This window comes from Mustelus asterias, chromosome 21 (assembly GCF_964213995.1).
Source record: "Mustelus asterias chromosome 21, sMusAst1.hap1.1, whole genome shotgun sequence".
NCBI lineage: Eukaryota > Metazoa > Chordata > Chondrichthyes > Carcharhiniformes > Triakidae > Mustelus > Mustelus asterias.
Window position 1 is genome coordinate 31356806 of NC_135821.1, and position 12161 is coordinate 31368966.

General features: G+C 42.3%; 1 protein-coding gene across 17 annotated transcripts in view; it reads right to left on the reverse strand.

The window, feature by feature from the left end:
- Positions 1 to 12161, reverse strand: part of nfyc (nuclear transcription factor Y, gamma) — a 102435-nt gene that overhangs the window by 16262 nt on the left and 74012 nt on the right. For all 17 annotated transcript variants that reach the window (XM_078237683.1, XM_078237682.1, XM_078237687.1 and 14 more), the window contains 3 exons: positions 8670 to 8822; positions 3911 to 4021; positions 2818 to 2886 (listed from right to left, as the gene is read on the reverse strand). In XM_078237683.1, the coding sequence (XP_078093809.1) occupies positions 2818 to 2886; positions 3911 to 4021; positions 8670 to 8822 (333 nt within the window). The remainder of the gene's footprint in view (positions 1 to 2817; positions 2887 to 3910; positions 4022 to 8669; positions 8823 to 12161) is intronic.

Below are 12161 nucleotides of genomic sequence, written 5' to 3' on the forward strand. Positions count from 1 at the left end.
TGGGGGATTTTAACCTCCATGTTGATTGGTCAACTCAAGTCGGACGCGGTGGACTTGAGTCGCGATAGTTTCCTCGAACAGTATGTTACAGAACCTACGATGGATCAAGCTATCTTGGATCTGGTCCTGTGTAAAGAGACAGGTAAAATTAATGATCTCCTTGTGAGGGATCCTCTTGGAATGAGTGATCACAATATGGTTGAATTTCTAATACAGATGGAGGGTGAGAAAGTAGGGTCCCAAAACAGTGTCCTCTGCTTGAACAAGGGGGTCTAATGTAGAATCGGAACACAGACTAATTGGTGGGACAGTTGAGGAACAGTGGAGGATTTTTAAGGAGATTTTTCTCAGTACTCAGCAAAAGTATATTCCAGTGAAAAAGGAGGAATGTAAGAAAAGGGATAACCAGCCATGGATAACTAAGGAAATAAAGGAGATTATCAAATTAAAAACCAATGCGTACAGAGTGGCCAAAATTAGTGGGGAACTAGAAGATTGGGAAGGCTTTAAAAAACAACAAAGAACTACTAAGAAAGCAATAAAGAAAGGAAAGATAGATTATGAAAGTAAACTAGCACAAAATATAAAAACTGATAGTAAAAGTTTTTACAAATATATAAAACGGAAAAGAGTGGCTAAAGTAAATGTTGGTCCCTTAGAAGATGAGAAGGGGGATTTAATAATAGGAAACAAGGAAATGGCCGAGGCCTTAAACATGTTTTTTGTGTCGGTCTTCACAGTGGAGGACACAAATAGCATACCAATAATTGACGGTCATGGGACTGTAGGGGGCGAGAACCTTAAAACGATCACTATTACTAAAGAGGTAGTGCTGGGTAAGCTAATGGGACTAAAGGTAGACAAGTCCCCTGGTCCGGATGGAATGCATCCCAGGGTTCTGAAAGAAACGGCAGAAGTAATAGCAAATGCATTAGTTGTAATTTATCAAAATTCACTGGACTCTGGGGACGTGCCAGCTGATTGGAAAACAGCTAATGTAACGCCACTGTTTAAAAAAGGAGGTAGACAAAAGGCAGGTAACTACAGGCCGGTTAGCTTAATATCCGTAGTTGGGAAAATGCTGGAATGTATCATTAAGGAAGAAATAGCAGGACACCTGGAAAAGAATGGTTCAATCAAGCACACGCAGCATGGATTCATGAAGGGAAAGTCATGTTTGACTAATTTACGGGAATCTTTTGAGGATATAACAAGTGCGGTTGACAGAGGGGAACTGGTGGATGTGGTGTATTTAGATTTCCAGAAGGCATTCGATAAGGTGCCTCACAAAAGGTTGCTGCATAAGATAAAGGTACACGGAGTTGGGGGTTAAGTGTTAGCGTGGATTGAGGATTGGCTATCTAATAGAAAGCAGAGAGTCGGAATAAATGGGTGCTTTTCTGGTTGGCAATCAGTGACTAGTGGCGTGCCGCAGGGATCGGTGCTGGGGCCTCAACTATTTACCATATACATAGATGATCTGGAGGAGGGGACCGAGTGTAGGGTAACAAAGGTTGCGGATGACACAAAGATGAGTGGGAAAGCAAATTGCGTGGAGGACACAGAGAGTCTGCAGAGAGATTTGGATAGGCTAAGTGAGTGGGCAAGGATCTGGCAGGTGGAGTATAATGTTGGTAAGTGTGAGGTTATCCACTTTGGAAGCAATAATAGTAAAATGGACCATTATTTAAACGGTGAAAAATTACAACATGCTACTGTGCAGAGGGACCTGGGGGTCCTTGTGCATGAATCACAAAAACTCAGTTTGCAGGTGCAGCAGGTAATCAAGAAGGCAAATGGAATGTTGGCCTTTATTGCGAGAGGGATGGAGTATAAAAGCAGGGAGGTCATGCTGCAACTACAGGGTAACTGGTGAGGCCGCACCTAGAGTACTGTGTACAATTTTGGTCCCCTTATTTAAGAAAGGATATTTAGCTTTGGAGGGGGTACAGTGAAGGTTCACCAAGTTGATTCCAGAGATGAGGGGATAAGCTTATGAGGAGAGATTGAGTAGACTAGGCCTGTACTCATTGGAGTTTAGAAGGTTGAGGGGAGATCTTATAGAGGCATATAAGATAATGAAGGGGCTAGACAGGGTAGAAGCAGCGAGGTTATTTCCACTTACAATGGAAACAAGAGCTAGGGGGCATAGCCTCAAAATACGAGGGAGTCAATTAGAACAGAGTTGAGGAGGAACTTCTTCTCCCAGAGGGTAGTGAATCTTTGGAATTCTCTGCCCAATGAAGCAGTAGAGGCTACCTCGTTAAATGTGTTTAAGTCACAGATAGATAGATTTTTAACCATTAAGGGAATTGAGGGTTATGGGGAGCGGGCAGGTAAGTGGAACTGAACCCACTATCAGATCAGCCATGACCTTATTGAATGGCGGAGCAGGCTTGAGGGGCTCGATGGCCTACTCATGCTCCTATTTCTTAAAATAATACAGTATCATTACACAATGTTGAGGGAGCCCCAGGACTACATCCTGACTCTTATCACTGTGCCACCACCTCGAGTGTCTGTTCGGTCGGTGGGAGAAAACATACCCAGGAGTGGTGATGTCTGGAACGCTATCTGTAAAGGTATAATTCCGTGAGAATGACTACATCAGGCTGTTGCTTGACTAGTCTATGAGACAGCTCTCCCAATTTTCGACTAAGCCCCCAGATGTCAGCGAAGAACTTTGCAAGGTCAACAGACTGATATTATTTCTGGTGTCAAGATCATGTTGCATATAGATCAGAAAACTCAGCTCTTTTGACAATTTGTGCAAGTAAAGAGGTAATTCAAACAGGATCACTAAATAGAACAGCATACCTGTCCGTCAGTAAACTGGCTGTATTGTTGTTGCTGCTGTTGCCCCTGTTGAACCTCTGCTTGTCCTACCTAGAATACAAAACAGGATGCAATCATAAAACAGTAGAACCAGTATTTCTGCTTCCACTTTTATCTAATTTTCAAATTGCTCAGATTACATATTAGTCTGTAGTGGAGCAGTGACCTAACTCCCTACTCCAGTAGTCTATCCTTATTCATTGACATGTATAAGGATACATTGCTATCTAATTTTCCCTCTCTGTGGAAAAATGCCTAGCAACATGATATTTGAGGCACAGGTCTCAGTTGAAGGTTTCCTCGATGATGGGGGTCACAGCTGCTTGCTATTAACGGAGTTTTTACTCTGTCATTGAAAGTAGATAGGGAAACCCTTCCAAGGAGGTTTCTGTCCAACAGTAGCATTGCACAGCATTGCTTACACTGGGCAAATATCTGACAGCCACACGTGCCCATCTGAAGCATAACATGGACAGCAGGCACACATGCTGCAAACTTGACTATACTCAGAACTTCTCTGCTTCAGGCTTTACAGAAAATGGTCACAGCTTTGTTCTTTAATCATGACATTTAGTATGTAACCACTCACTGGAGAAACAACATTATTGCAAAACAAAAGTGCACTATCTACAGGATGACGAATGGTCTTATTGAGTAGTCTGGCAAAGGGTGAAACTCTCTGTAATAAAACAAAGCTGCAAGGCCGGTCTGGTGGCACAAGCCAGCCAGACCGGCTATTGCTTCTAGGTGTGAAAAATAGCCTCAGCCCTCAAAACTGCTTCAAATGACATACAAAAGGGTTGGCGATCAAAGCTGGACAAAGAATCTGGTCTCAGAAATAAGCAAAGACCTTAATTCACAAGTGATTTATTTCTCCAAATCAATTTCTGAACAGTTTTGCTGATACATGCTAATAATCGGCTAGTTAAGATCAGCCAACTTCCCCGCATTTATTGTGCTCCATTGTGGAATATTTCTGTTCAGTCAGCCCCAATGAGTTAATTGTAATTTAAACACCAATTGTCCAAATCACCCAGCCTAGGGTGACTAAGGACATGATAAAATACCTGCCTACCTGCTGTGGATTTCCTGGGGCGAGGGTCTGGATTTGCCCCTGTACCACTTGTGTTCCAGATACAGGCTGAGCCAGGCGAATATACTGCAGCTGTCCAGCATTCAACTGCACCTAATGATCATAACAGAAGGAAGGAACCTCATTAGGCAAGTCATCTTAACAAAACACTTTCCAGTACCTTTCGAGTTAAGCATATGCAACACTATTCCTTATTTTTTCACCTTGCTAAATACATAAACTTCTAAACTATTTGCTCATAAAAGTTTTTGACCTCTGGTTCAGTTAATTTGTTTAAACTCCAAGCGGAAATTTTCCAAAACCAGCCAAGTGGAAAACATTCCTCGTTGACTTTAAAAAGTGTGTATTCAAACACGTGTATTAACTATATCACCTTCGTCAAGCTGGTCACCATTAATGTGTTCTCTTTTCCTTTCCCAACTCTTGTATCAGTAACTCACTATATGTACAAGAGTTTTGAGATGTTTGTAAGGCTTCCTCTTCCTCTTAAAGTCTCTTTAAGCAAGGATCCAAGGATCCTTGGATCCTTAAGCAAGGATCAGTTTCTGCTCAGCGACTCTGCGCCGTCGTGTGTCTGATAGCCAAGTCTGATAGCCAAGTTCCGCAAACATGAGGATGGCCTGAACCGGGATATTGGGTTCAAGTCACACTATCTGTAATCCCCACAGCTTGCCTGGACTTGTCTGGAGACAATACACATCTCTTTAACCTGTCTTAATGCTCTCTCCACTTACATTGTTTGTACCTTTAAGACTTGATTAGCTGTAAGTATTCGCATTCCAACCATTATTCTGTAAATTGAGTTTGTGTCTTTATATGCCCTGTTTGTGAACAGAATTCCCACTCACCTGAAGAAGGAGCTTAAGGCTCCGAAAGCTTGTGGCTTTTGCTACCAAATAAACCTGTTAGACTTTAACCTGGTGTTGTTAAACTTCTTACTGTGTTTACCCCAGTCCAACGCCAGCATCTCCACATCATGACCTTCCCTGTAGCCAGTGAGGATACAAAGATTTCTCTCAAAGCTCCAGCAATTTCCTCCCTTGCCTCTCTCTGTATTCTGGGGTATATCCCATCAGGCCCTGGGGACTTGTCTACCTTAACGTTTCTCAAGAACCCCAATACCACCTCCTTTTTGATCTCAACATGACTCAAACTATCTACACATCCTTTTCCAGACTCATCATCCACCAAGTCCTTCTCTTTGGTGAATACTGACGCAAAGTACTCATTTAATACCTCGCCTATTTCCTCTGACTCCACACATAGATTCCCTCCCTTGTCCTTGAGTGGGCCAACCCTCTCCCTGGCTACCCTCTTGTTCATTATATATGTATAAAAAGCCTTGGGATTTTCCTTAATCCTGCTGGCCAATGCTTTTTCGTGACCCCTTTTAGCCCTCCTTACTCCTTGCTTAAGTTTCTTTCTACTTTCCTTGTATTTTACACTTGCTTCGTGCGTTCCCAGCCTCCCAGCTTTGACAAATGCTTCCTTTTTCTCTTTGACTAGGCTCACAATATTTCTCGTTATCCAAGGTTCCCAAAATTTGCCATACTTATCCTTCGTCCTTACAGGAAAGTGTCGGTCCTGTTGATTTGCCCTCAAACATCTGCTCCCAATCTACATTCTTCAATCCCTGCCTAATATTGTTGTAATTAGCCTTCCCCCAATTTAGCACCTTAACTTGAGGACTACACTTATCTTTATCCATCAGTACCTTAAAGCTTAGTAGTTTGACTATTCAATAAATATCTTGCTAACATCTTTATTATCTGTATAATGATGAATTAGCTCCCTCTAATGAACTGAAATAGTGAGGACTACCAAATTTACTCTCAATCAAAAAATATCTGCAAAGCACCTTGCATATCCTCAGGAAGTACCAAGACTCGTCACAATCAAGATAGGCGGCAGAGTGGTTAACACTGCTGCCTCACAGCTCAGGGACCTGGGTTCAATTCCGACCTTGGGTGACTGTGTGGAGTTAGCACGTTCTCCGTGTCTTTGTGGATTTCTTTCCACAGTCCAAAGATGTGAACATTAGGGTACGTTGGCCATGTTAAATTGCCTCTTAATGCTTAAAAATGTGTAGTTAGGTAGATTAGCCATGGTAAATGCACAACACTAGAGGGATAAGAGGGGAGGGCTTGGGTGGAATGCTCTTTTGAAGTGTCGGTGCAGATTCGATGGGCCAAATGGCCTCTATGCACTGTAGGGAGTCTATGATTCAAATGATTTCTATGATTACTTTTGAGGGTTGTCATGGTTGCAAAGACAGGAAATGTTACAATCTGTCCACAGCAAAGTGATAAACACTGGGAGGACAACTCCCCTGCCCTTTGGACAGTGCATCCATCTGGGGGGGGGGGGGGGGGGGGGGGGGGGGGGGGGATGAAATGGAGTTCCATACTCCTAACCCAAACTAACAGAAGCTGGATAGAAATCTGTACAGTACAGATCTGTACTGGTGAGGAAGAGATCAAGTAGCTTTCCCCCCCTTGTTGGTTTCCTCACCACCTGCTGCAGTCCAGTCTGGCAGATATGTTCAGCAGGACTTGGCCACCTTAGTCAGTAATGGTACTACTAAGCTGCTCTTAGTCGTGGGCATTGAAGTGCCTCCACCAGAGTACATTCTGGGCCCTTGCTACTTCTACCAATTGGTGGTTTACATGGAGAAGTTCTGAATCATTCGCAAAAGGGAGTGCGATGGGAAAGGTCGGTGCTAGTCAACAAGAGGTTTCCTTGTAACGTTTGACCTGATGACATTGGACCATGGAGTCTGGAGTCAATGTGTTAAATGACTCTCAGGGAAACTCCCTCCTGACCATATACCACTGTGCTGCCAGCTGTATTCTGTCTCTCCTGCCGGTGGGATAGGACATACCCAGGGATGGTGATGTCAGGGACATAAGGTATAATTCTGTGAGTATGACTATGTCAAGCTGTTGCTTGACCAGTCTGTGGGACAACTCCTACAATTTTGGCTCCAACCTCCAGACAGTAGTAGGGAGGACAGGGCTGAGTTTTTCATTGTCATTTCTGGTGCCTATGTTGATGCTGGTCCACCTGGTCTCATTCCTTTCAAACTTTGTAACATTTATTACAACCAAGTGGCTTGCTAGGCCATTTTAGAGGACACTCAAAAATCATCCATATTGCTGTGAATCTGGGATCACATGTAAGCCAAACCAGGTAAGGATGGCAGATTGCCTATCCTAAAGAGCATTAATGAACCAGATAGGTTTTTTATGACAATCGACACTAGTTTTATGGTTACCATTACTGCGACCAGCTTTTTTTAATCCAATTCCAGATTTATTAATTAATTGAATTTAATTTCCACCATCTGCCATGGTAAGATTTGAACATGTTCCCAGAGCATTAACCTGGGACGTTGAGTTACTAGTCCAGGGGTATTACCACACTGCCACCAACACCACTCATACCAATTACTTAGTTCCACTGCTAGTAGTAGAACCAACCCCCACAACTGCTCCCAGAGGGACCATTCTCTTAGACACATTGTGGTACATTCTCAGCCTCTCTTCCTCCTTCTTGGAAGGATGCAAGATGTGCAATATTTTCATACTCAGCCCAAGTAAACCCCTCGATTCTGTCTGCCATTCGACAAGATCATGGTTGATCTATTTATGTTTCGCGTTCTACATTCCCATCTACCCAGAGTAACCTTAGATTCCCTTGCTGAACAAAAATCTATCAAAAATCTGCCTTAAAACTATTCAGTGATCCCACTTCCACTAGTGACTTCTTTCCCCCTACTATTCATCATCTCCATCCAAATCGATTCTACATCCTGATCTGCAGTGCTAAATGCCACATTTGATTAACAGTACCACTACCCCCTTCACCTTTACCCAGCTTACTATTCATCTTGAATGTTATGTACCCGTCAATATTCAGGACCCAATCCTTGTTATCTCCGTAATTGCTATCAGATCAGATTTATTTACTTCAACATGTGCTATCAATTCATTTAATTTGTTCTGAATTCTGTCCTCCTACACCACTGTCAGGGATGTAGGAGGACATCCTTCACCCTCCACAGCCTCTTTCCAAGTGAAACACTGACTGACTTGTATTTTCTCTGATCTGGTATCCTGTACTCAATACCCATGGTGCAGTCTCCTTTACACTGAGAAATCGAGTACAGACTAGATGCCTACAAGTGCAACTCTGCGCGAGTTTAGCAACACTCACTGCTTTAGTGCTGCTCATTCCCCCTCTGTCACTGTCAAAATAAAACTAAATATAAATTTTAGGAACTAAAGTCTCATCTTTGGTCCAAAGCAATGTGAAATTTTAGACTTCAGCCTTGTTTACTTTTCCATTTGCTTTAATTTCATAGCCAACCCCCAATTTCTCCAGCTATTCACAGATAGTATTGTTATCGCTGCCTATTTTTCACTTCTCTCAGGATGCAGAAGTTGTGTTTCCAGCTTTTTGTTGCAGTATCTGCAAGCTATTCAGGAGTTCAGTGCTGAGAGCCTCAGGAAAACAGTGGACAGTGTATTGCAGCATGTACAGGACGAGCCTGCAGAACGATAACATTTAAACAGTATTCTCACCCACTCCCAAACTGGGGAGCAGGAGAATACTTTATCACCATTCTCCTGATTTGTAAGGGAGGCTTTCAACCAGCAATTTATATTGGAGAGAAACAAACTGTCCCTGAGATCAGTTTGATTCATAAGTTCAAAAAGTGATTCCAAAGAGCTGCACGTACTGGTATTTGCTGTATCTCGCCAGTATTGGTGATGATCTGCTGCATGACCTGCATGGTCTGTCCGGAATTGGACTGAGTCTGCTGCGTTTGGTTCTGCGCTGGAACAATCTGCACCTGTTGTCCATCTCCAACCTGCATAGTCACCGGGGCACTCTGCAACAAGACAGCATTTGAACAAGCACCTTTAATCTCATGTTGCTTCTAGAGGAAAGTAAAAGCAAGCACTTTTATTTTATTTACAATGAAATTTAAGAGAGAATATTTTGTTGACCAAGTTCAGGTTCTGCTGTATCCACAGGTGTCTTGGTGTAGTTGTTGTCATGAAACGAAATCAACCAAACTTGGGTTAATTAAGGAAAGCCAGTATGGATTTGTTAAGAATAATTCATGTTTAACAAATTGAGTTTCTTGATGGGGTAGCAGAGAGAGTTGGTGAGGGTAAGGATGTTGATGTGATGTACATGAAATTCCAAAAGACATTTGATAAAGTGAGACAGAGTTACGAGTAAAATTAGAGCTCATGGAATTAACGAGACAACTTGGACATAAAATTGGCTGTGATAGGAAACAGAATCCTAGTTAATGGTTATTTTCTGGACTGGAGGAAGGTTTAGAGTGGAATTCCCCAGGGATTGGTGTTAGGACTCGTGCTCTTTTTGATATATATTTACCTACACATTGGTGTACAGGCCACCATTTCAAAATTTGCAGACAATACAAAACTTGGAAGCATTGTGAACTGCAAGGACAATAGTGTAGGACATCAAAAAATATAGTCAGGTTGGTGCAATGGCCAGATTGGCAAATTAAATTTAGTGTAGAAAAATGTGAAATGATTTATTCTGGTCGGAAGAACACAACGGGCAATATAAAATAAAGGGGAAAAATTCTAAAGAGGGTGCTGGAGCAGAGGGATCAAGGGGTAATATGCGCAAAAGTCACAAAGTGGCAGGACAAGTTGATAGAGCAGCTGGCACAAGGTTATAGAACATAGAACAGTACAGTACAGAACAGGCCCTTCGGCCCACGATGTTGTGCTGAGCTTTATCTGAAACCAAGTACTATTTATTTTTGGAAATAAGACTGTTCAACTTTCCAATTTGAAATGAGACAAAACAAACTACTTAAAAATGCAAGGCCATCTTCCAAGGTAGAGATGAAAAAGCAAACGGACATCCTCAGGGGAGTGCAAGGAGTGGGACATTTCCTATAATTCAAAGATCCATCAAAACTCATCGCTGTCTAAGGGAGAGACATTAAAACGTAAAATACTGGATACTGATAAAATGACTGCCACAGGCAGACCCACCCAAAACCCCTTGGAAATACACAATGGGTGAAGTATAAAAGCCCAGGCTACAGCCACTGCAAAGAGAATGCAAGTCACACTGATATTGTCAAGGAAGTTTTCAGCAGACGAAACAGCCTGAAAAGCTGCCTCGCTCTTCTCTCTTTTGGAAAAAGAGTGCGTCATTCAAATCAAGAAGTCAACTAACTGAAATCTACCAGCATACACAGATCTTAGAATAATTGCAACAACTTCTACATTTGACTGCACACCAGCTAACCCAAATCAGCCACAACATTTAACAATCTACACCTCAATGGCAAGCAAAAGACACAACTGTATATTCTTTCAACATTTTTTATTGGAATCTAACTTCCCTTATTTCTAACATGTGTGTGCGAAATACATTGTGTTTTTATTTTTTTCCCCCTTTGGGTTTAGGATTAAATTAAACTTTGTTTGGCTGCTTTTGCTCACCATGTAGTTAAATATATTCCAATTTGGAAAAGGCATATTGTCGTGAAAAAGAAACTTTAGCCTTTGTTGTGGCCAATGGAGGCGGCTAAATAGAGAGAAGCTCCTTCTCAACTGGTTATAACACAGTTAATAAAGCATATGTCATCCTGGGTTTCAGCATTGGGGCAGAGAGTACAAAAGCAAGGCAGTTATGTTAAAGCTGAATGAAACATTGGTTTGGCCACAACTTTAGTGTTGCATTCAGTTTTGAGCACTGCACTTTAGGAGGGATGCGAAGGCATTGAACAGAGTACAGAAAAAATTCACAAGAATGATTCCAGGGATGAGGAACTTCAAGTTACATAGATAGATTGGAGAAGTTGGAATTGTTCTCCTTAACTGAGAGGAGATTTGATAGAGGTGTTCAAAATCATGAGGTCTGGACAATATGGAGAAATTATTCCCATTGGTAGAAGGATCGACAACCAGAGGGTACAGATTTAAGGCAATTGGCAAAAGAAGCAATAGTGACAGGAAGGAAAACTTTGTGACGCAACAAATGGTTAAGATCTGGAATGCTTCCTGAGAGTGTGGTGGAAGCAGATTCAATCAAGGTATTCAAGGGGGAATTGGATTATCAAAAAGAAAAAATGTGCAGGACTACAGGGAGAAGGAGTGTGGCGCTCTAGGTGAATTGCTCATTCATAGAGCCAGCACAGACAGAATGGCCTTCCAATGTACGAGTCTGTGAACCACCAGGCACAAGACACCGGAATAATGGATCCAACCTCCTACCCAAAGTATATATAATCACATGTGCAGTGCACAACAGGTACCGCCACTTCCTAGCCAAGTTGATTGTGAATGTTTATAAAAACAAGTTTCAAGTGAAGAAGCAGTCCTTCCTTCAAACAGCAATTCCAAATCTCCTGTCAGCCAGGGGAGCTACCTGTTTAGCAAATTTACTAAATTGCCCCTTAGCGTCCAAAGATATGTAGGTTGGGGGATTAGCAGTGTAAATGCGTGGAGTTATGGGGAGAGGGCAGGGGTTGGGATGCTCCGTCAGAGAGTCATGCAGACTTGATGGGGTGAATGGCCTCCTTTGCACTGTATGGATTCTATGATGATCAGAACTCTCAACCTGTGACACGGGTTTTCTTGTATCACTGGTTCCCACTCAAGTACAGACTTGATAATTGTACTGGTAATGCTGCAGGCAAACAGTGCCCAGCTACAGCATTACAAGAGCAGTCAACAGCTAGTATCCAGAACACACAAAGTGTAGGAGCTAAACACCAACTGGATCTCAATAACAGGTGAGTAAGCGGCTGGCCAATTTCCCCTTTTATAAAAGAGAGAGTATTTCCTTGTTTTATCTGTGCACAAGACAAAGCATTAAACCTCAAACAGTGTCATAAACCCCGCGACCTGTACCAGGTATCAGCATGTCTCTCTCATCCCCCACACAAAACTCTGAAGGCCAAGTGCAAAGCGGAGGCTGAGATCTGAGTTCTCTCCACCTATCCCCCTTCCTCTACCCTGCTATAAGTACATTGTTTTCATGTTAACTGCTGGCATATCCCATGCCTCCTACTAGCAACTTATCAATAAAATTTGAATAAAGATAGGAAGTGCTCAAAATAATCAGGCCTCCCAGCAGCTGAGAAAGGTTAGAAGGTTCTCCAACACAAACTAAAATCGGGAAGAATCTGCCATAAATTACAATTCACAAATATATCCGAAGACAG